Raw genomic sequence first — 25,270 nt, forward strand, 5'->3', positions numbered from 1 at the left:
TATTAGTTAGTAAAGATTGCCCACTAATGCAAAAGTTGGTGGTTCAATAGCCACTACTTTGTATATGGCTATTGTTCATTTGAGACTCTTACTACTTTTTAAACGGAAAAATCGCTTGTAGATTTTTTCACGAAAACACACAACCCTAGTGTATAATAACCAAACAAGGACAGCAAAATATCTAATGTCTAATATTGGTTATTGCCGCAAATTATGTTTGAAAAATTTTATATTAGTGTGTCCCCGGTAGATAAGAATAAAAACAAGAACATAACAAATTGTACCCAGACTCTCATGAGGGTATAATGTCTGCATCAAATTAGAAAGTTGCTTTGTTGGTGCTCCACATACAAAATGTTCACTGCAAACTCGGGATGATTTCTTAAGCAGTCAAACGGTTTTCCTTTTTGGTCCACTGCCCATCGCCTTCAACTTTCACTATTTTTCAATTCCGTTGGGAAGGGAAACAGTTTGAACAGAGGTTTGCAATCACACAGATCTGATTCCCTTTTGCATTTATGGAGTTCGCAAACTTCCGAAGCCCGTTTCTCAAGCCGTTTTTGTCAGGGAATTCTACCCAAAAGACATTAAAAATACATTAAATAAAGACACACCAGAAAGAGACGGTTAAAATTTATACTTGTGCAAGGAGAGTCGTGAACACTGTCTGTCTGCTCCCTGACCTACTCTGCTCAACAACTCTCCAAGTCACACTTTTATGCAAATCATTTCACAGATAAGCATCTTGATGACATCACAATAATACATTTCACATGTTATCTTATAACTAACAATCGTCACTGAACCACCCTCCCATTTCACACTTGATTACATATCCAAAGATAGACAATTGCGTGGCCCCAAGGCCTTCAGTTTTAACATAAGATGGGACAAACCCAGAATTGTTGGCGCCGTAGTAGATTAGCTTAATCTGAGTTGAATGTCATTCATATCTGATGTTGTTTTCATGTCACGTACATCCTGAACCAAAACAGACCCAAAGCAATGTTGATTACACCATGATTAATATTTAAATGTTTCACCCTTTAAATGATTAATACTTTAATGAAAGAATTACATATATAAATGAGTAACACTTTAATGAGACTTTAATCAAAGAAATACATTTATATCATAGAATTCTCTAACAGTTTTCCACTCTTAAGACATCCAACAACCACACAGTTATGTCCGAATCCCATAACTAAAATATGACAATATCAGAACTAGGGATGGGCACAATTAGTCGATTAATCGATAACTGATCATTAAGAATTTCGTTGATGATGTTCATTTTTAATCGACAAACCGAATGTAGGTCGCTGTGTGTAGGGTGACCAAACGTCCGTTTTTCCCCGGCCATGTCCGTTTTCCACGTTCTGTCCTGGCCGTCCGTTTTTTTGTTTTGTTTTGTTTTATTAATAAAATGATGCAAATGTCTGGGTTTTCATTTCCTTTCATTGGGCCATTAAACTGAACGGCTCTCGTAGCTCTCTGCACTCAGAAGGAGCGAGCAGACACAAACAGTCGGTCAGCCTGCAACACGCCGAAGCACAAATGCGCATTTAACGATGACTTGTACAAGAAATTCCCCACTTTCTGTCCCAGTCGAGACAAGTAGGCCATGTGCACAGCGTTCAAAGCAGCATGTATGTTTCCGTGTCCAGGTGGAGGTGTCAGGGACCTCAAAGCACCAGGACACCGAAAAAAATATTAAAAAGCTTTGCCAGCTGAGAGTCGCTCAATGTCGATGATGAGGCCCCACCTCCCACCCCCCGTACGGTGTCCTGGTTTAGACAAACGCAAATATGCTCATCCTAACCTATATTCCACTGAGTCGTGTCCTTTAGTCTGACAGAAGTTGAACCGCACCAGCGCACAAGAGCTGATTTTTTTCTTCGCTTAGTTTATGCAAATTAGCCATGTGGTTTTAAGTTCTCTTTCTGTGAGACTTACGCCAAACTGCATTAAACACATGATAATCTCAAACGGGCTGATGTGGCTCTAGAGTGGTTACGGTTTATATGTCGTGAATTTGAATTTATTTACGCAGATTAGTAGTCCAGATATTAATAATAATGATGATAATTTAATATAAAAATGTTAATGATTAATTAATAATCGATCGTTAATTCTCCCGACGTTTAAGAAAATTTTGTCGAATGCCCATCCCTAATCAGAACCAGAAACACGATTCAAAAGACTTGAAAAGATCGGATTTGACAATAGATGAATCCCACTGGGAAATCAAACACGGCGATTTGATGCTCACTGTTTCGAAGGATCCTTCCCTTGCGCCATGACCAGAAGTCCAAAATTCGGGATGCATGTATCGTGAGACTTTCGACAATACGATATCACGAGATCATGATATTTTGGTTATTTATTTGGTTACATCCCCATCCCCACTCTGAATGTGTAAAGTTAGTGAGAAATAAGACCACTGTAAACTGTTTCAAATGAGCTACTTCTACTTTTCGTGTATTTAAGTGAGTAAAAATCAGACACAGCACCTTTGACACAAACATCGAACAAGAGACGCGTAGAAACACAAAATCAATATTGGAAGCACATGCACACATTTGGACGCTCTAATCGAAATGGTTCTAGTTTCTTATCTTAACATGTGAGTCGTCGGAATAACAGAGTAGTCCACGAAGCTCGTCTCGGCGCAGATAGATGAGGCTGATAGTTCTGATAGAGCGCGTGGGAGGAGATGGATCATTTCCTTCTTAAGTCAATGGGTCTGACTGCAAATGTGATCTGGGAAATGTCTGGAAAGATAACACTATTCTGAAGATAACAACACGTCTTGACAGTTTCCCTGGGTGTCCACGAGCGTATTACAGAATAGAATAATGGAGATATGATAATAGCTGATTTCACTGCTTGTTTTAAGTCAGTTATTTAAATCTTAGTCAAAAGTCTCACGCGGTGTGTTTGACAGTAGTTGGGATGGTTTCAAAAGTTCAACGAAGCTTTTTCAGTTTCGATACCAATGCCGATTCTGATTGTATGACTTTAGGCAGTTAGCCCGATTTATCAGCCGGTTTTACTTCATTTCACTTCGTACAAACCGTCCGACCTCGCAGCCTTAGATTTCGTTCGCTTGACTGTAGGTAGGTACTTTTTATCATTTAACCAATCGCTGCTGTTTGGTCGTGACGTATGTAATGCGCCGCTCACGGGGATAACTGGTATATTACGCTTTTCCCAAATCCCGTAGGAAGAAGGGCAATAACGTCTTTCCCCTTGATGAAATTCACCAAATATTCTCTTTATTCCGGCTTTAAATCCTCGATCTCGGGAATGGTTGACAACACTGAATGTATGGCTCTTCGCTGATTGGCTGGTGCCCGAACTCGCACTTCTGGGGTTTTTGTGAACCGTCTAGTGTATTCTGATTCCTGACCTAGTTGCTGGAGAGAAATGAAATTGAGCGGAGGCACTAGGTGGTAGGTGTGTGCAAAAATATTGAAAATATCGATATATCGTATCGTTTAATGTGATGATACAGTATGGATATCGTGGGCTGCTGTATCGATATATCGCTAAGAGTAACTTTTGGTATATTTTACTAAATTATTTTGTGTAAGAGCTACAGAAGTGTTGACATTTTCACAGTTTTGATGAGTAAAATTGGTGTTTTTCAAATTAACTTCGCACAAACTTAGCAGGCTTAGTAAACTTTTAGTATAACAGCCACGAGTTAGCCGTTTTTTTACACTGAACCATATCAAATCAATGTGAAATATATCGTAAAGAATCGTATCGATTCGAATGCTCACTGTATCGAAAAGCGTATCGTATCACGGCCAATGTATTGAAGTATGTATCGTATCGACAACTTGTTAATTATACCCAGCCCTACTAGGTGCCATCAGTCTGGCTGTTAGGCAGTGGTGCAAAAAAATAAAAAATTAAAAAATAGGTATCTACTTTACTTTTTACTTTTGGGCGACAGTAGCTCAGTTGGTAGAGCGTTTGTCCACTGATCCAAAGGTTGGCAGCTCGAATCCCGCTCTCGAGATAAACATCATTGGTGAGCGGTCAAATCCACTGACCCACAGGTTGGCAGTGTGATTCCAGCTTCCACAGATAATGCTGTCGTCGTGTCCTTGGGCAAGACACTTAACCCACCTCGCCCCCAGTGTCTGCCTGCGTACATCGGTTTGTGAATGTGTGAGATGTTCATTGAATTTGGAAAAGTGCTATACACACTACCGGTCACCACACTTTTCCCATTTTTTTTTACTGTTTGCTGTGGACCAAAACGTATTCTAAACTTTTGATTAATGAAAGTGTCCACCTTCGGCAGATATAACAGCTGAACACACTCGTGGCTCGTTCTTTTTACAATAGAAATCAAATATTCTTCAGAAAGTTCTTCCCGAGTCTGTTGCAGAAGTTCCCATAAATGTTGGGGTTTAAGTCTGGACACTGTGCTGCTGGACACTGTCCATGTTTTCAAGTTTACCATCTTGTTCTTTTTTCCTGAGGTAGTTTTGGCAGAGTTTGAATGTGTTTTGTTATCTTTTATCTTGTTTTTTAATCTCTGTCTGTTCAATACTTACGTTTGTACCATTTCAAGTTATTCATTGGACTTGCACAACTTGAATTACAATAAATAACTGGAAAAATGAGGGCGTTCTAGAACTATTGACTGGTCGTGTAAGAACATGAACCATTTATCATTACTTTTATTTCACTACATCTGAGAGCTTTCTACATTTTTGTACAGGACTGAAACGTAGAAGTAGTTTTTATAATTGTTTGCTGAAAGGTCTGAGCGTTTTTTGTTTTTTTTTACACATTCATACAAAACTAAGAAAAGAGCAAGAGCTGGAAAAAAAAAACAACTGAAAAAAAACCCCAAAAAACTATTGATTCATTTGTTTATATTGAACACAATTCAGTGGAAATCTGGATCAAAATCACCACATTTGAAGCTTTATAATGCTTCAAAATATGCGGGAAATACTTTTACTTTTTACTCTTAAAGTAGCTTTTTTAAAAATATACTTAAATATTTTTTACTTAAAGGTTGTATGGAGGATTTTTTTTTGTTTCAAATTGTCAATGAAAGTTTAAAATACCATTACAGAGATGCAGCAGCCTTGGAATTATGATGATCAAAAAAAAAAAAAAAAAGAATGAAAATCTATCAACTGTGGACGTGTTGAGGCCAGATAAACATCAGCCAATAGAAAACGAGGCTGCCTCATTTTCTATTGGCTGTCAGGTCGTCAATCAAACTCCCTACGTTTCTAGTGTAACTGACTCGTCGGGATGCAGGGATCATGTGGTTTATGCAGCGGTTCTTAGAGGCTTTTTCAAACTGTAGCTTCCTCACATTTCTCACAAAGTTTGTCGCGACGGCGGACGAGAATCCACGACCGGTTCGCCGCAAAAGAAAGTCGTTTTTGAGGTCGCTGAAAGACGAAGAGAAGGGGAAAAGGAGCGAAGACAAACCGAGGTGATTCTCAGAGATTCCTTCCTGTGATTGCGCGAATGAAGCGGACGAAGGGTCTAAAAACTGACGCGTCGGTCGATAAATTATTTCTAGACAGGTCATTTCAACAGTAATTCTGAACGGGCACTGGCTGTAAAAAAAAAAACGTGATTTCTAGAGTAAAGAGGCGGGAGGAGATGTTTCTACTGAGGGAGCTGTGGAGGATGAAGGTGGTGTCACGCAGGCACAACATTTGTAAAAGAACTGTCGCTGTATTTCTCTTCCCTTAAAAAAAATCCTCTATACAACCTTTAAGGACTTTTTTCATGTGATACTTTGAGTACTTCTATAATAGCTTTAAGTATCTGCCGAAGAATGATAACAGCATTTCTTTCCTTTAAACAAAAATAAAATAAGACAAAACTGATCCTAATATGTTACGTAGTTATTATTTTACCTCAAGTAAGTATAGAACAGAGTTGTGTAAGTACAATTTCACATCATGAGACTTTGAGGACCAACTACGACCAGGAAATAGTCGACATAAACTCACCAGAATATCCAGCGAATCCATATTTCGAAGCTGATATCCAATCCAGCAAATTTTTCTGGACACAATTTCGTTTTTACCATGATTCACTCCTGGATGAATGAAAGATTACACCATTTTGTCTTGCACATTGTCAGTATGTGAGATTCTTTCTGATTTCAAGTGCATTTTTCTTCCCATTTGGAATATACGATACCAAAAATTAGGAATGGGACACAAGATTTCATAAGACAAAATTGCCACAAAATATATTATCTTGTGAGATTTTTCACTTTACTTTTCTTGAAAACAGTGCAGTCAAATATTTTAAAAAGTAAATAAAAAATGACGGTGCCAAAATTGTGAACTGGAGCACTTATTTTTAAAATTCTAGATGATCCCAAAATCTCATCTTGTCTCAGTCGAAATGTCTCGTCTCTCCTCTACCAAAAAGAAAGCAAGTTAATTCGATTCCACCTTGAAAACGCCCGATCTCGCCTGATCTTGGACGCTGGTCAGTACTTCGAGGAGTGACCAGGTGCCACAGTGGGACAGCAGTTCTTGTGTCCTTGGGCACGACACTTCGCCCTCCTTGTCTGATGTTCTATATGCATCTCTATTGCCTGAATTCTTCTTCTTATTTTTTTAATTTATGTATTTATTTTGGACAAGTAAGAAATGTATGTTCTTTTACAATGGAACATATAACATTCGTGAAATCATAGCAGAAATAACAAAAAAAAATTGCCCAAAAAGGAGTGGGAAGAAGAAGAAAACTTAATTATCGTTGGTTACCATGGTGACACAATGTGCACATCAGCAAACAGAGCCAAAAAAGTTTTAAAATCATTTGAAAACTCAGGAAAAAAAAAACACAAAATGGATTTAAACAGCACATTTTCAGAAGCCTGTAGTCAATACAATCGTTCATGGTTTTGTTTAGGAGTTTGATTTTCAACAAAAAGGTGAAATTACTGAAAAACTGTTGTGTGAGAAACTTGTTTAACATCACAAACCAAATCCCCTGTTGTAGTTTCAACCAAGCCACCTCTTTTTGGTCAGACTGTGTTAAAACGAAGTCAACTTGAATAACAGAGCTTCTAAGGCTACGTTCAGACTGCAGCCTGAAGTGACCCAAATCCGATTTTTTCGCCCGTGTGACTTGTGTCTGATCTTTTAATGACTGTCTGAACAACACAGATCCGACTGCTCAAAAGCGACCCAGGCCACTTGGATATGTGCTCCTAAAACCGATACATATCTGATCTTTTGACATGCGACTTCAGTCTGAACGGGCAGGTCACATTCATCCCACCTACACGTCAGGCTCGGAGTCTAGTCAGTGGAGTTTATTAATATTGTTATTCAGGTCAAATCAGAGCGGTCTTATCGGAACTGGGCGGTTTTTGAAATGATTGCCAAAGAAATGTTCGAGCGCGTCTACAGTCGGTCCTGGCTCCAATGTCAACGAAAAATAAAGAGCCTGCGAGCCAAATACAAGGAGGATAAAGACTCAAACGAAGCGGCCGTGGACGTGTAACCTGTACATTTTACGAAGAACTGGACCATGTTTTGGGAGACAAGCTCAGCGTTTAGACAACTTCTGATGTTGTCGTGTCCTCCAATGCGGGCACTTTTGGGGTGTTTAATGTTCACTCTGGAAATCACATACAAGTCACATTTAAAGGTTGTATAGAGGATTTTCCAAGGAACGAGAAATCCAGCGACTGTTTGTCCTTTTTCAAATGTTGCGCATGCGTGAAACCACCCCCCCTCCCCTACAGCTCCTACGTAGAAACGCCTCCTCCCTCCTCCTCTTTACGCCAGAAACAGGTTTGTTTACAGCCGGTGCTGCACATGACTTGTAAACAACTAACTACAGTGTTGGTTAGGCAAGACGGAGAAGTGAGGAGCGGGGGAGGGGGTGTGCGGACATTTCGTGCGCGGACGAGAAGTGAGGAGCAGGGAGGAGAAGAGGAGCGGGGAGCGAGGAGAGGAGAGGAGAGAGAGGGGGAGCGGTGCGCGGAGATTCCGTGCCTGGAGAAGTGAGGAGCAGGGGAAGAGCGGATCGGGCAGCGGGGACAGGAGCAGGAAAGGGGTGCAGAGAAGGTTGCGCGGAGATTCAGTGCGAATGAACTAGCTACAACACGCAGCAGCAAGCGGACTCTTTCTTTGCCTTGAAAATTACGTTTTCAGACATAGGATATCGCTTTCGTGTCCTGAAAAACGTTTGTCTAGCTCTTGGAAATAAAGTACGTTTTCATAATAAGCAGAAGTTTCCTGTCCAGGAGTAATTTGGCGACCAGTGCGTCAGTCTTTAGACCCTGCGTCTGCTTCAGTCGCGCCATCGCTGGAATGAATCTTCAAGAATCACCTTAGTTTGGCTTCGCTGCTTTTCCCCTTGTCTTCTTCTTTCAGCGACCTCAAAAACGGACTTTCTTTTGCGGCGAACTGCTCCTGGATTCTTGTCGCCATTGCAACAAACTTTGTGCGAACTGCGAGGAAGATATAGGTCAAAAAAAGCCGCTAAGAACTGTTGCGTTGGTGGAAGTAAACAGCGTCTGTGCGTCTTGCGTCTGTGGACTGCGTGACAGTCGTACATAAACCACGTACCGGCGGCGCGCAGGCAAGTCAGTTACGCTAGAAACGTAGGGAGTTTGATTGACAGCCTGTCAGCTCAACAGATAACGAGGCAGTGTCGTTATCTATTGGCAAATGTTTAGCCCCACCACGTCCAGAGTTGATGAATTTTTATTCTCTTTTTTTTGGTCATCATAATTACAAGGCTACTGCATCTCTATAATGCTATCATTGACAACTTGAAACAAAAAAAAATCCTCCATACAACCTTTAATTGGACATGTGAACGACCTCTCAAAAAAATCGGATTTAAAAAAAAATCAGAATTGAGCATTAAACCCTGCAGTCTGAACGTAGGTAATGTTGATGATATCAGCTGCAAAGTATCAGTATGAATGAGATTGTGTTTGTTTTGCTTAGGGATGCACCGGTCCAGCTTTTTCTGGTCCTATATTTGGGCTTTCTCTGCTGATACCCGATATCAACCGATACTAGGGCAGAGACTGATTATAGTTTTTATTCCGTCGAAATGTTGTATTGTAAACAATTATCCAAACGTGTTTTGTAACTCGTATTCATCATGTAAAGTAACGACAGAACAGCTTGGAGAAAGTACAACTTCAGTGTTACGAGGTGTTTTGGGTCAAAACTGATCACTAAATCGTCTTATTACACCAATTTATAAAACAAAAATGGGATAACAACTGAATTCATTCATTCATTCATTCGTTTTTCAAAATAAAACAAAAAATACAAAAACAAAAAAACAACTCTTTTCTTCATTATTTGTCTCTAAAACCAAAATGAAAAAAGAGGTAGTGATTTGTTTTTTTCAGTTTTCTGTTTCTTGTTTCCGTGACTAAAACTGCGATGCCAGACTTTTGCGCTGCATACGGACTGAACCAGGACTGAACCAGGACTGAACCAGGACTGACCCAGGACTGAACCAGGACTGAACCAGGACTGAGTGTCCGGATGGGCCCGGAGGTGTGCCCACGTAGACTGTTGGGTGATCGGGACTGAGACCAAGAGTGAGACTGGGACCAGACCAAGACCAGACCAGCACTGAGACCGGGACTGAGACCAGGGCTGAGACTGGTTTAGTCCTGGTGTAGTCTTGATTTAGACCTGGTTTAGTCCTTGTTCAGTCCTGGTTCAGACCTGTTTTAGTCCTGTTTTAGTCCTGGTTTAGACCTGGTTTAAACCTGTTTTAGTTCTGTTTTAGTCCTGGTTCAGTCTTGGTTCAGTCCATATGCGGTGCAAAAGTCTGGTTGGTTTTGGAGACAAATAATGAAGAAAGTTTTTTTTTTTTTTTCGTTTTCTTATTTTTGGTTTTATTTTGAAAAACAAATGAACGAATGATACACGGATTCGACTGAATTGATATCTTGAAAACGATATCAGATTTGTCAAAAATAGTTTTCCTGGTTGTTGTGGTGTTTTGTTTAGTGTTTTTTTCATTGCAGAACAATATTTTCAGACAAGATTCTGAGTCCATTTATCTACATTATTTTTTCTTTACCTCTTTTCATTCACTCTGTCACACCTTTTGTCCCCTCCAGGTACCTGTACTTTGAGTACAACGAGATCCACGACATCGACCGCGGCACCTTCAACACCATGCCCTCGCTGCAGCTGCTCTTCCTCAACGCTAACCTCCTGCGCAGTCTGCCTCTGGGCGTCTTCTCCGGGGTCAACCTGGCCCGACTCAACCTGAGGAACAACCACCTCCTGCAGCTCCCCATGGAGGGCGTCCTGGAGCACCTGACGGCCCTCGTGCAGGTGAGTACACGCGACGACACCAGGCTTTTTGGGTGGTGTTTGTTGTTGGTCTGGATTTGAATGTCGTCAAGGAAAGAAACGTGTTTATTATGAGGCTTTGTTTGATTTGTTTTATATTACCAGGACTAAACCAGGACTAAACCAGGACTAAACCAGGACTAAACCAGGACTAAACCAGGACTAAACCAGGACTAAACCAGGACTAAACCAGGACTAAACCAGGACTAAAACAGGACTAAACCAGGACGACTAAAACAGGACTAAACCAGGACTAAAACAGGACTAAACCAGGACTGAACCAGGACGAAACCAGGACTAAACCAGACTAAACCAGGACTGAAACCAGGACGAAACCAGGACTAAACCAGGACTAAACCAGGACTGAACCAGGACGGACTAAACCAGGACTAAAACAGGACTAAACCAGGACTAAAACCAGGACTAAACCAGGACTGAACCAGGACCCAGGACTAAACCAGGACTAAACCAGAACTAAACCAGCATCAAACCAGGATCAAACCAGGACTAAACCAGGACTAAACCAGGATCAAACCAGGACTAAACCAGGACTAAACCAGGACTAAACCAGGACTAAACCAGAACTAAACCAGGATCAAACCAGGACTAAACCAGGACTAAACCAGGATCAAACCAGGACTAAACCAGGACTAAAAAAGGACTAAACCAGGACCAAACCAGTACTTAAACAGGACCAAACCAGGACTAAACCAAGCTCTAAATCAGGAACTAACCAGGACTAAATCAGGACTAAAACAGGACCAAACTAAGACTAAAGCAAGACTAACTTAGTACTAAACCAGGACCAAATCAGGGCTAAACCAGGGCCAAAATAGGACCAAACCAGGATCAAGCCAGGACTAAACCAGGATCATACCAGGACTAAACCAGAACCAAACCAAGATTAAATCAGGACCAAACCAAGACTAAACCAGGATTATACCAGGACTAAACCAGGACTAATTCAGGACCAAACCAGGACTAAACCAGGTCTAAACCAAGACTAAACCGAGACTAAACTAGGTCTAAACCAGGACCAAATCAAGACTAAACCAGGACCAAATCAAGACTAAACCAGGACTAAACCAGGACCTAACCAGGACTAAATCAGGATCATACTAGGACTAAACCAAAACCAAACCAAGATTAAATCAGGACCAAACCAAGACTAAACCAGGATCATACCAGGACTAAATCAGGACCAAACCAGGACTAAACCAGAACCAAACCAAGATCAAATCAGAACCAAACCAAGACTAAACCAGGATCATACAGGACTAAATCAGGACCAAACCAGGACTAAACCAGGTCTAAACCAAGACTAAACCTAAGACTAAACTAGGACTAAACCAGGACCTAACCAAGACTCATCCAGGTCCAAATCAAGACTAAACCAGGACTAAACCAGGACCTAACCAGGACTAAATCAGGACTAAACCAGGTCTAAACCAAGACTAAACCAGGACTTAACCAAGACTAAACCATAACCAAACCACAACCAAACCAGGACTAAACCAGGACTAATTGCTGATTCATTCAGATTTTTGTATCATTATTATATTGAATATTGTGTGTACCTTCTCAGTGTTGTTTTTTATGCCAGATTGGTCCTAGTTGCTGATGTAAACAAACATAAACCCAAAGAAAACCTGCTTTAAAAGGCCTATATTACACTATTTTCTGATCTTTGTTGTAATGTTGTTTCCTCATCACAAACTCCAGGTCTGTTTTTGACGAGGTAACAACATTAGAACATGTCTAAAAGCTCACAAGAGTCAATTTTGTGTAATATAGGCCGTTTAAGTGCCCAAATATCTCTATTAAAACGCTTTTTAGGAAATTTCAGCTTCCCGGTGTTAGATTAATAGCCTTTCTTCCCGTTAAAGTGAGTGAAAATCCAGATAAAAAGCGTTTGATAGGACAGGTTAGACTGCTCATATCACTAAACACGATTATATTCAAGATAATAATGACACAGATACAAAACTCAGCGCTACTTCTTGTATTTTTTCTTCAACTTTTCCTCTCAAACTGCCACGTAACTGATGTAAAACCTTGATAAACATTTACCACAGGTCCTATCCGACCTAATTAAGAGATAATTAGAAAAACATGAAAACCTACTTCACGCACTTTAATCTCTTAATCCCTGAAATTCTCTGGCAATTCTTTTTAAAACCAAATAACGATGAAATAGTTGTATTTTCTTTCATTTGGCTGCCCTGAAATAGAGCAAAGGATCATGGTCATTATAGTTTGGGTTGTTTTTTTTTGGCGTTTTTTACTTTTAGATTTTCATCAATTTTTTTTTTTTTTTTTAGGGCTGGGCACCTTAATGCGTTAATTTTGCGTTAACTAATTAATTCATTAATGCCCACAATTATTTAGAAAAAGTTCAGCGTGAGTGAGTTTACTGCTGTGGCGCTCACAGTAAACAGAGAGAAAGAACCCGGGATAAACAAACTTGGAGAAGGGTGAGGAACTTTTACACGGCCATTTTCATTTTAAAGTTCTTCCAGATGGTGCAGTCGACACAGACAAAGTCATTTGTAACACTGCATCACTGAAGTGTCTTATCACCGGAGTTTCATGAGTCTGAAATATCACCTGAATGCAAATTATTCAGTGAAACAAGTGCAGCGAGGCTCCGGCCGACCACGTCACATGTAACGTGTCAGAGCCGTCGCCCCGCACGAGCACATTACGCACAGCGAGTAGAGCCTTCGGGGGCACCACTTCGAGGTCGATCGCTCTTTGGCTGCGTTCAGACTGCAGCCTGAAGTGACCCAAATCTGATTTTTTTTGGCCCCTATGTGACCTGTATCTGATCTTTTAATGACAGTCTGAACGACACAGATCCAATTTTTTCAAATGCGACCCAGGACACTTCGAAATGTGGTCCTGAAACCGATACATATACTGATCTTTTGACATGCGACTTCAGTTGTGAACGGTCAAAACGCATTCAATCCGACCTACACGTCATCAACAAGCCACAAACGTCACTATTCTGCGCTGAAGTAGGCGAAAATTGTTAATGAACTCTGTGTCACTGAAACGAAGCACATCACCACTCACCACTCTTGGCTACGTCTCCACATCCACACGTTCCTTTCAACGGACGTCGCTGCTGCTGTCCCACAAAACACAACGACCAAAAACCTCGTCCTTCTCCTTCTCAATCTCCTCCTTAAAACAAGTAAGTTGTTCATGTTCTGGCTCTGGTACGAGAGGAACTTTAAAATCGCCAGGTGCTCAATGCTCGTGTCCATGTTTGGACAACTTCTGTAAACACAGAGACGCTCGCTGTGGTTGACGTCATCGTGTCTCCAGTGCACATGTGGGACACTTTCGGACCATTTACTGTTCACACTGGAGTCACATACAAGTCGCATTTAATTGGAAATGTGAACGACCTCACAAAAACATCGGATTTCACAAAAAAATCGGAATTGAGCGTTAAGCCCTGCAGTCTGAACGTAGCCTTTGTCGCAATCCCCCCACCCCTGGTCTCACGTTTTTTTATGCGAGAAGCTGGTGCAAGCGATCGCATTCTTAATAATAATAAAAATCTTGTATGCCTTAGCAACTGGCTTTGTTAAGAAAAGTTTAAAAAAAAAAAGAAAAAAAAAGAGTTCTAGGAATTGACGAATTGCACTGAAAGTGTTTTTTGGTTGCGTGTACTTTTTTCTGGTGACTGTTTTTGACTGAGATTCTCATTTTTATATCAAACAGGAAACATTAACGCCCTGACAGTGGAAATACATTTCAGTTTTGTATTTGGTTTGATTAGATTTTTTCAGTTGCGATTTACTCTGAACTGCTGATCACATGTACTTTACTTCTGAATTCAGCTCATTAAGTCAAATTCTAGGAATTGACAAACTGCACTGAAATTGGTTCTTTTTGTGAGTAAGATTTAAATGAATAATGGAAAACACAGATAACGGCCGTTTCCCGTTTACGTGACTTCTGTGACTGCGATGCCGGACTTCTGCGCCGCATCCGGATTGAACCAGGACTGATCCAGGTCCAGTACCTTTGTTTACATTTCCAATAAAAGTGCACTGTCCTCTACTTTTGAATTCATTAATTGGTTTTACATATAACATGCGATTAATCATGATTAATCACAGGAACTCAGGTGATTAATGCGATTTTTAAAAATTTTTGTACAGCCCTATTTTTTTATTTTTTATTTACCTGTTACTAGAAAACTATATACTATTTGCAACAGTAACCTTCAGTAATTTATTATTTAAATGTCACAACAACTTTTGAATGCAGCCTTGCGTTACCAACTATAGTCTGAAACATTTATTTATATTTTATTTTTGACTGTTTTTCTTTTTTACTTCGTTTTTACTCCTTGCCCAAATCGTACAAGGCTGCTCTACTTTATTTTAGTGGCCTCCAAGATGTATTCCAAGATGTGTTTTCCATCAATACAATTTGTTCCATGCCGAGAAAAGAACTCCTTGCTCAAATATAAGTAGTATAAGGTCCATACAGAGTGCGTTGTATACAGTGTGGTTTGTGTATTTGTATTGTCAGATAAAAGAAAGGTACAGAACATTATTATAGAGCAGAGATGGAGGCATTGTGTGCACAGATAGTGTTTCTTTTATGCAGTCGGGCGAAGCGCTGGACGATACACAAATCCCACAAAACTAAACAAGACGTAAGATTGGGTCTGGGACAAAAAAATCTATAATATTAAGATTTTTTTTAAGGATAAAGCAGCGTCGCGTGTGTGTACCGTATGTATATATATATTTATATTTCAGTTTCTGGGCACGGTGCTTTTTAACTTGTATAAATTGTATTTCTCTTCATGACAAGTGACTGGTCAGATCAGCGGAGAGGAGATCAACTCACAGTTAGGATGCATGTTATTTATGGTTTTTCAGGGTAATAAGAACACGGAATTATGAGGGGTGTGACGGTAGAAAAATCACGGTTTGGTTCATTTTCAGTAAAGTATGGAAACAAAATGCAAAACAATTTATGTGTTTATTAAACCAACAATTTGTTTTAACATTATACAAATGCAAATACAAATGAATTGTACAAATGTCAGTAAGGCATGTTACAAAGCTTTTTTAACCTGGACTGAAGTTTTTCGATTTTCCATCCATCCATTTCCTTCCGCTTATCCGGGGCCGGGTCGCGGGGGCAGCAGCCTAAGCAGGGACTCCCAGACTTCCTTCACCCCAGACACGTCCTCCAGCTCCTCCAGGGGGACCCTGAGGCGTTCCCAGGCCAGCTGAGAGACATAGTCCCTCCAGCGTGTCCTGGGTCTTCCCCGGGGCCTCCTCCCGGTGGGACATGCCCGGAACACCTCCCGAGGGAGGCGCCCAGGAGGCATCCGGAACAGATGCCCGAGCCACCTCAACTGGCTCCTCTCGACGTGGAGGAGCAGCGGCTCTACTCCGAGCTCCTCCTGTGTGACTGAGCTCCTCACCCTATCTCTAAGGGAGCGCTCCCTCCCTTAGTTTTTCGATTTTCTTCATACAAATTCACTAAAATCACCATGATATCAGCAGCGGTGAAATACCATCATTACTGTTTCGAGTGTTTGGACTGGCCTGGAGGTGGTTACCCGACGGTCTACGCGGGCGAAAGGACCGATGCTGACGCCCGACACTTTGCAGACACCCTGCTCCGCGGGCTCGGGGTTCTCTCAGGGGCGGTCCTAGAATCCAAGTCCTAGTCCAAGATTAGTCCTGGTTTAGACCTGGTTTAGTCCTGGTTCAGTCCATATACTGATATACCATAAAAGGTTTGGCATCTTCACACAGTTATTTTGGTGAGAGTAACTTAAAGTGCTGCAATAGTCGTGCAATGTTTTACATTTTAAAGACAGTAATATTGTAATGTAACAAATTATTTTGAAATGACAGTAACAAGTCGTAAATAACACCTAACAGTTTTGAATGAACTTGCCCAACACTGGTCACAGGTATGGGGGGATATGGGGGTTTCGTGCTGGCGAGAGGCGAAAGTGTGGACCGCAACACGACGACCGTAGTTTTGCGAGGATTCACGTGGTTCGGAGGGACGTAGTAAAGGCAGGGGGCTATTGTTGTCAAGGTGGCTGCCCTAACTATAAAGCGCTGTGGGAAACACTGCTCCAATCACGGACAAGTTCCCTCGTGAATATTAAAGAGCCGAGCCTTCCATGTAGCTGCACATGTAGTGGCGGAATGTAAACACACACAAATTACGTGAACTCACTCCTGCACAGCCCTGCACCAAACCGAACGTCTCGTACTGAAAGCATGTACCATTACACTCTTTGTAATTATAAAAATGCATTTGCTTTATTATTATTTTTTGGCTGAAATGTAAAGGCTTTTCAGGATGAGGATCTACTACCATGGACATGTTATTGCTTTGACTGTAATGTTCCACGATATAGTATTAAACTTATATAAGACACATTTATTCAATTATGGGTGTTTTTCTTTACTCAAAAATACCTGGGGTGGGGTCGCCTCTTCACAGATCTCACCTGTAAACTGGCCTGGTGGCATTTCCTGCTTAAATAATAAACTTTGGAACATTACAGGCAAAGCAAGAACATCTCCATGGAGAAAAGCAACTGTCGAACCCTCTACCACAAAATTATTATGATTAAATGTAACGTAACCTATTCTGTGCACGTAAACGTACAGCGCTGCGCCCACTTAACCACACGTTTACCGGTTCCAACACCTTTAACAAGACGAAGAAGAGCATCTGATGTGAAAAACCTGCTCGAGCTTACACAACTCTTTTATTTTGGACTTTACTTTTGGCTTGGTAAAATCATAAAAAAGACACGTTTGAAGAAATTTTAATTTACGAAAACAGTTGTGCCAAGAGAGGGTTTTGCTAATGTTCCTCTTTGTTAAATTCAGCCCACAGAGACACAGGAGAAGAAGGAGAATAGTGCGGGAGAGGAGTCTGGTTTTGGCTGCTGTATCTGTCCTTGTGTTTTGTCGCTCGTGGCCAGGGGTTGCCAAAACTTGGATAGGTGCACTCACTTACTTTGGCCTATTAGACATTCGAGCCGTGTTGTTACAAACTGAATTTTGTTTTAGTGAAAAGAGTTTTGCTGTAGAAATGTCCAGAATGTTCCACAGTGTGACTTTAAACAGCTCAACCTCGCGTTTATGAAATTACAGGTGGATTTACAGCTCAAAAATAACTTAACTTTGTAGTGTAGATTTGATTAGTGTATTATTTTAATTTTTTTATGGACTAAATAAACCAGGACTAAACCAGGACCAACCAGGACTAACCCAAGACTAAACCAGTACTAAACCAAGTCTATTCCAGAACCAAACCAGGACTAAACCAGGATGAAATAAGGATGGAAACCAGGACTAAACCAGGTCTAACCAGGTTTAACCCTAGACCAAAGCAGGACAACAACCAGGACTAACACAGGACTAAACCAGGACTAAACCAGGACCAAGCCAGGTCTAACCCTGGACCAAAGCAGGACAAAAAGCAGGACAAACGCATGACAAAAACCAGGACTAAACCAGGTCTAACCCAGGAAACCAGGACTAAACCAGGACCAAACCATGTCTAAACTCTGGACCAAAACAGGGCAAAAACCAGAACCAAACCGGGACTAACACAGGACTAAACCAGGACTAAACCAGGATTAAACCATGACTAAACTAGGACAAACCAGGACTAAACCAGGTCTAACCCAGTATCAAACCAGGACTAAATCAGGACTAAGCCAGGACTAACACAAGACTAAACCAGGTCTAAACATGGACCAAACCAGGACTAAACCAGGATTAAACCATGACTAAACTAGACCAAAGCAGGACAAAAACCAGGACTAAACGAGGACCAAACCAGGACTAAATCAGGACTAAGCCAGGACTAACACAAGACTAAACCAGGTCTAAACCAGGACCATCTGTGCTTCATCCTTTTATTCGATTCAAAACACTTTGAGTTCACCTAAAATAAATTTCAAGTATTATTTCACTGACCAAGGTCCTGGATGTAACATATTTAATAAAAAAGAAGATTATAATATTTTTTTACGTCGATCCAACCCTACTTGTCATTTGTCGCTAAACATTACAATAAATTCTTCCCTCAAATTAACAAAAACCGACTTGGGTCATCTGCGAGACCTCGTCAGCGTAAACACAGGTACACTTTTTGCGTTCCAAATCTTAATTATTGCGTGTTTTGTCAGTGTCTGAATAGCTGAAATTATCCCTCAAAAATCCGTCCAAATAGCTGTCGCCGTGAGTGACAGTGGCTGAGCGCGCGACGGAGATTAGCGCGCCACCCCTACCGATTTACTAAATGAAAATGACTATAATTACCCGTTTGTTTATTTCCAATGCTATGATTAATCCCGCTAATATATTGGCCGAGACGTATTATTTAATCACAGTTAATAAAATCCACTTGATGAAAGTATTGGCGTCTTCGAACTAGCTCGATCTCGCCGCCCTTGGCTTCTTTCTCTCCTCTTTCTCTCACTCTCTTGTTTCTTCTTCTTCTTCTTCTACGCCCTCTCCTCCTCCTCTTCCTCCTCCTTCTCTCTTTTCTGCTTTGGTTTTGGAGTAACTGCGATGGCAACGTTGGCTTATGGGACCGTGCGGACGCCTCAGGTAATCTCGTTGAAAGAAAAAAATGCCGATGGAGGCGATTTGCATAAGTGGTTTTAATAAATCAGCTGGAGAGAAAGATTCGAGAATGCTAGTGTGGTTGTAATTAGTAAAACGTGCGGCGGTAATGTGGGTTCGGTTAACATCGGCGTCCTGGTCAAATCGATCCATGGATTTGAGAATGGAAAGAATTAACGTTGTTGCCGTAGTGATTTGTAATTTAAAGGGTCCATGTTACACGATTTTCTGATCTGTGCTTTAATGTTTCCTCATCACAAACAGACCTGGAGCTGTGTTTTGTTTCATTCACATGTTTAACGCAAAAACACAAACAAAAATATTGAGGCTGAGTTCTTCTCAAACTGAAAACACTCTGTCCCGCCTTGTGATGTCGTGCGTTTTTACACTTCATACACCTTCACTGGAATCATTTGGATAATTTCAATCCTTAAATTGCTGATCTTTACTGAACTAAAGGTAAAAGGTAGATGTTAACTTGAAAAATACCACAACAAACAGAGCACTTTGAGCTTTGGAGATAATAATAAAGGGTTACCGTAATGTTCGGACTATAAGGTGCAGCGGGTTATAAGGCGCAATAACAATAATATTGAATTCTCTCGTCTATTTTCATACATAAGACGACACTTGAGGCTGACTCCTTAGCCCAGGTGTCCATGATCCATTGGCAGATCGTGGCATGACTCGCCCAGCATTGCCTCCGTGTCTTGGTGAATGTTTATTATGTGAATTATATTGTTGTATTGTTTTTTTTTTTGTTTTCTACGAGGAGGACTCAAATATACATTGGGTAATAATGAGTTTAATGCAGCTTTGAGCACATTTGTTTATGTTTTACAGAAACAAAACTTAAAACCACATGGCTAATTTACATAAACTTAAACTATAAGCACTGAAAAAAAAGGCTCACTCCTTGTGCCCTGACGCATCAACTTTCATCTGACTTATACTTACTTCTTGAGGCTCCTGACTACAGTAGCCGTAATGCTCCAACAATCCATCAAACGGTACGGCTTCGTGGTTTACCAAAGTCGTACTAAAACATTTTAACAGATTTTTGAGCACCGTCTACCACATAAAATCAGTTCGAGGTCAATAAATATAATCGGAATGAATACATAAGGCGCACTGTAAATCTTTGAGAAAATTAAAGGATTTTAACTGTGCCTTATAGTAAGAAAAATACTGTACTCAAACGTGTGAATGAAACAAAACACAACTCCAGGTCTGTTTTTTAGGAGGTAACAACATTATAACATGGCTTAAGGCTCACGGGAATCCATTTTGTGTAATGTAGGACCTTTAAAACTAAATCTACCTTTTTGAATTCTAAGTCTTCAAAATGTTGGCTGAACCCATGATTTGGTAAAATTGTGTTGTTGCTTTTATTATTGTTGTCACGATATTAACATTTCAAACTGGATTTTACTAATAAGGAATAGCTGCTGATACCATGATGATAATAAAAATAAAAATAAAAAACTCTCTTTCTTTAGACAATAAAATGTGATCAACATTAAATGGCAGTACTTTCTTTTTTTATTTCCATGTGGTTTTATATCTTTCTAATCCTTCAGTGTTCCAGTAGGTTCCATGGTGGTCCATGGGTTTATGCTGGTCGATGTGCTCTTATACTTGTTCTTACACTTGTTCTACTATTCAGCAAAGGTTCATTTCTGTCCTGTGACTTTTTTAGTATGAATACCTGCTCAAAAAAGGATCTAGTTTCAATACTGATTTTAGTATTGATTAGTATCTGATGTTCTGAACCATGACCAAACCAGGCCAGTCAGTGACTCATTCAGATTTTTGGGTCATCCTTTTATTCAATTCGGAACACTTTACCCAAAATGAATATTATTACTTCAGTGATGCTGAAAGGTCCTGGATGTGATATATTTAACAAATTGTACAAGCTTCTTTGCTCTTATTCAAGTGTTTATGAATGGAAGGCTTTTTGTAATGAGTAACATTGATCTTTGGTTCAGACATGGCAAAGCTGTGTGCTTTTAGAGCAAAATATCAAATTTGACAAAAAGCAAATTTACTGTAACCTTCTTTGGTTCTATTTGTCAGGAATGTCAATGTTATTAGGGTTTAAAGGTCCTACATTATGTATCATGTTTTACCTCTTCCAAAATGTACCTGGAGTTGTGCAATCCATATTATTAGGCTATGTTCACACGACAACGCTCTTTTTTTTTTTTTTGCAGGTTGAAAAAAAATTGCATCCATACATGTGCCAGAACAATAAATATTCACATCCACAGTGAGTGAAAACGATGTAATACATGTGCCGCACCTGTATGTGGAGCTGTGAACAGGATACAGCCAGAGCCACTGGATGCACAACACTACAAAGAGCACATGCACATAAAGTTCTTCCTCTGCCGCAACAAACAAACACACAAGTACAATGATCGGGGTCGCGACATCATCGTTTTCCAAAAGCTGCGGTTTGCTCCTCCACACGACAACGCAACGCCAGCGTTCTCAGATTTCTTCACTCTGGAACCCATTTTCAAAAAACACCGTTTTCGCCCACCTGAAATGCCAGCTCCATGTGGAAGAAAGGCCAAAACGAAATAAAAACTTTTGCTTTTACAACCAAAAGACGCGGTGTGGACACCATCTTCTGTCTGTCTACATCTACAGTGCTCAAAATGCTCTGTTCCACCTTGTGATGTCATGAAGCAGTAGCTTTCAAGTTAAAAGCTCCTTTTACCTTTTGTTAAATTGTGATGGAAATTAAAATTGTGGAAAGATTTCTCTCAATCTGTCTTTGTGTAAATCAATGTGATTTCTACCAGAGACCAGACCAGTCATGAACATGTGTAAAGTCTCAGCAGACACAACTGTCCCCACACTCAGAAAACTGTATGTTGTCTTAAGCTTCGTTTATTGAACAGAAGACACACCAGTGGCGTGGCGTTTTCACTTTTTATTCCACGTTTACACGAGCGTTTTTGGGAGGAAATCTGCGCGCATACAGTGACGCAAAAGTCTGTGGAATTCGATTACGTAGGCTTGCCAGGCAGCTCGACGGTGACGCTCGGTGGTGATGTATGTGATGTAAACGTGACGTGAGCAGATCTGACCAGAGTTTTGTGTCTTAGGCAGTGTAGACGGAAACGCTACGGTGGAGCGTATTCAACTTTTCCACTCTGGAGGGTGGTTTCAGATTTTTGCGTTTTTAAGCCCCAAAACCGCTGTCAACGTCTCAACAAAAAGCACTTCCGATAAAATATTTTGTCGTTTTTACCCGCAAGTGTTCTCGTGCCCTTTGCTGTCCTCAAATGTATGTTAAGTTGATTAACACCAGCTTCTGAAACAGTCACTCTGCTTTGATTTGTATGTAACTTCTATTTCTGTATAAATACTCAGAGCTCAAATACTTTGGGGAGAGACTCAGAGCTGGGATGCTCAGAGGGGGTCTAACTTGGTAGGGACATACTGCTGGTGAGGCTGTTGGTCCAGGGCAGGCCTAGGCTCTGTCCATATCTGCTGTAACAAGAATAAATCTTAGTCTGTATTCCAAAAACTCTTCGGGCTTCGCAAATGGATTAATTATTTTTTTCTTCAAGAGCTATATATTTTTTTCCACGACAGAGTGAAAATTGACAATTCCAGGACTGAAATCATCCAAATGATTCTAATGAAGGTGTGTGGAGTTAAAAACACAGTGGAGCACTTCCTGTATCATCACATGTCTTCAGAAGGTGGATTCTTGAAGTGTTTTCTGTTTCAGAGAAGAACTTACTGTAAATATTCAGGTTTGTGTGAATGAAAAACACAACTCCAGGTCTGTTTGTGACGAGGAAACAACATTATAACAGAGATCAGAAAATAGCGCAATATGGGCCTTTAACAAATGAGCTGAGAAGAAAACATGAGGCGGGTGCTTTGAGAACGCTGGCGTGATTATAATTAGCAAACCGTGCGTTGGTACAGTGGGTTGTGCGATCGTTGGCATCCTGCCCAAATCTATAGGTGCGTTTATGTTACAGGTTTGGAAGAGTTTTTGGCAACAGTCTTCGATCGTCACGTCTGAGCTAAAACCAGGATTAAACCAGAACTGTCGCAGGGCTGTAGTAGACTAATCATGAGTCATGCAGATTTTTGGGTCATCCTTTTGTTCTGATTCAAAACACATTTCAGCTCACCTAAAATTAATCCATGTGCCGTTTCATTGACGAATTCCTGGTTGTGCTGAAACGTGCTGTTCTCCAGTACAACCTTCTCTGCTCTTAGTCATCTACAGTGTTGATATAAATGTCTCGGTGATTTTCTGTGCTGAGATGTTTTTGAACAAAAGATCCAATTTGCCAAAAAGCTGTTTTTATAGCCGTCTTAGCTGCTATTTGTCAAGAATGTCAGTCGTAGTGCAAATAAGGTTTGTATGTAATGTTCAGTATATCTCTGCGTGTGTCTGTGTGTGGAGTCTTATGGAGCGATATCTTGATTTGTTTTTAATAGACTCTTTGTTTTCAACGACTGCAGAGAGTTTTTATGTTTTATCCAAACTGTTAACCGTCCCGTGCACTCGTGCTTTACAGACTCGTCAAAGAGCCACATAACATCATTATTATTATTCGCCTGGCACGTGCAGAATAACATCTGTCTGTATTTTAGTAGTTATTGTCTCATCGCCAATTCCTCTGTTCTGTCTCGAGTCAGGCTCAAACACCATTGATCCAATCAGATTTTTCAGTGATGCATGTGAAATGAAGGAGCTCATTGGTCACTTGCCATTTTGAACCAAATAAAATGTCTCTCACCTCATTGTCTTTCACTCATTGATTCTGTTGAAATCTTAAGTTTTTCACTCCCCTGTGATGATATTTTATTCTCTGTTTTCCCTCATAAGCAGGTATATTTGTTTTCATTCAGATGGACCATATGTGTAGCCAGGCTCCGGTGACTATGTCAGGATTCAGAAGACACTAGACGGTTTGCAAGAACACCGGAAGTTGTAGACTGGCCAATTAGCAAAGAGCTGAACCAACCCGACTTTCAACAACAGACTGCAGACGCTATCCTTCTTTGGATTTCCTTTGTCAAATACAAACTTTTTTTTTTTTTATTGCACCTTTAGTTTGCAAGTTAATAACGCAGATACGACAATAATCAGTGACCGACATGTTCACTCTGCTTTGTTTGCTGTTGTGCGGGAAATTAGTTGGACAACACTGAGCGTTCCAGCCATGGATCTATTAAAATAACTGGATAGGGTTTTGCTGCTTGTAGCTGCCTCCAGTTGACGTAGTGGTCACTCACTGGTGCTACAGTGAGCTGGGCTGAGAAAGTATTTTTCTCATAGAGCACAATGTAATCACAAGCTGCTTGTGTTTGGCTGACAGGGCACGTACAGCTTTCAAAAATGTTGGATTTTGTGGCGATTTTTACCAATTATATTTTTAGATCATAAACTTTTTCTCAGCTCAAAATCCTTCAGTTCTCTTAAAAAAACACTTTATAATCTTTAGCTCCAGCTCTGCTCTGCTGTAGCTCCTCTCGCTCTGATTGGTCAAAGTGATCACGTTGATACACCAGACGCTCCGTGCTCTCGCGTGCATTCGCGTGTGTCTGCGGGAGAAAAGACACTACTGCACTTGCCACAGCCACCGGAAGAACCTCACTGGGCTAAAGGTGAATCTGGAATCATGCACCATTGAGCCGGGCCATTGACTTGAATGGGCGTCCATTTTGAAACCCCGGGGCTTGGCTCCAGCGCATTACATACGTCACGACCAAAAAGCAGCGATTGGTTAAATAAAAAAGTACCCGCCTACCGCTGAGTGAACGAATCCTAATGCTGCAAGGTCAGACGGATAAATCAGGCTACCACATGTGTCCCTGATTGTCTAATTTTTTTATTTTTATTTATGTTTATTAAGGACATCACAATCGCATTAGACAAACCAGATGCATTACTTTGAGTGTTTTAGTGCTAGTTTTCAACACCTGTCCATATAAAAATTAGGGGTGTCAAATTATCGCGTTAATTGCGATTAATTAATTACAGTCATATTTAGCGCGTTATGTTTTTTAATCGCGTTAATCTCATTTTTAATCTCTAACTTTAGTGTTTCTGTATGCGAGTTGCTTTATTATAAAATCTGTTTTTATGTGTTGTTGGGACAACAACACACACACACGCACAAAAAACACATTAATTATTTTTTTATTTCGGTAATTCCACTCAATGCCGGAAAACCCACAACAAAACGCGCGCGCAGTAACAGCGATGTAAAC

General features: G+C 40.6%; 1 protein-coding gene across 1 annotated transcript in view; it reads left to right on the forward strand.

Moving 5' to 3' along the window:
• Positions 1 to 25,270, forward strand: part of LOC110165602 (SLIT and NTRK-like protein 3) — a 153,975-nt gene that overhangs the window by 50,645 nt on the left and 78,060 nt on the right. The window contains exon 6 of the mRNA XM_020930788.2: positions 10,124 to 10,343. Within this exon, the coding sequence (XP_020786447.1) occupies positions 10,124 to 10,343 (220 nt within the window). The remainder of the gene's footprint in view (positions 1 to 10,123; positions 10,344 to 25,270) is intronic.

The sequence above is a fragment of the Boleophthalmus pectinirostris genome, unplaced genomic scaffold (assembly GCF_026225935.1).
Source record: "Boleophthalmus pectinirostris isolate CB_2022bp ecotype Guang Dong unplaced genomic scaffold, ASM2622593v1 HiC_scaffold_10, whole genome shotgun sequence".
Lineage (NCBI taxonomy): Eukaryota > Metazoa > Chordata > Actinopteri > Gobiiformes > Gobiidae > Boleophthalmus > Boleophthalmus pectinirostris.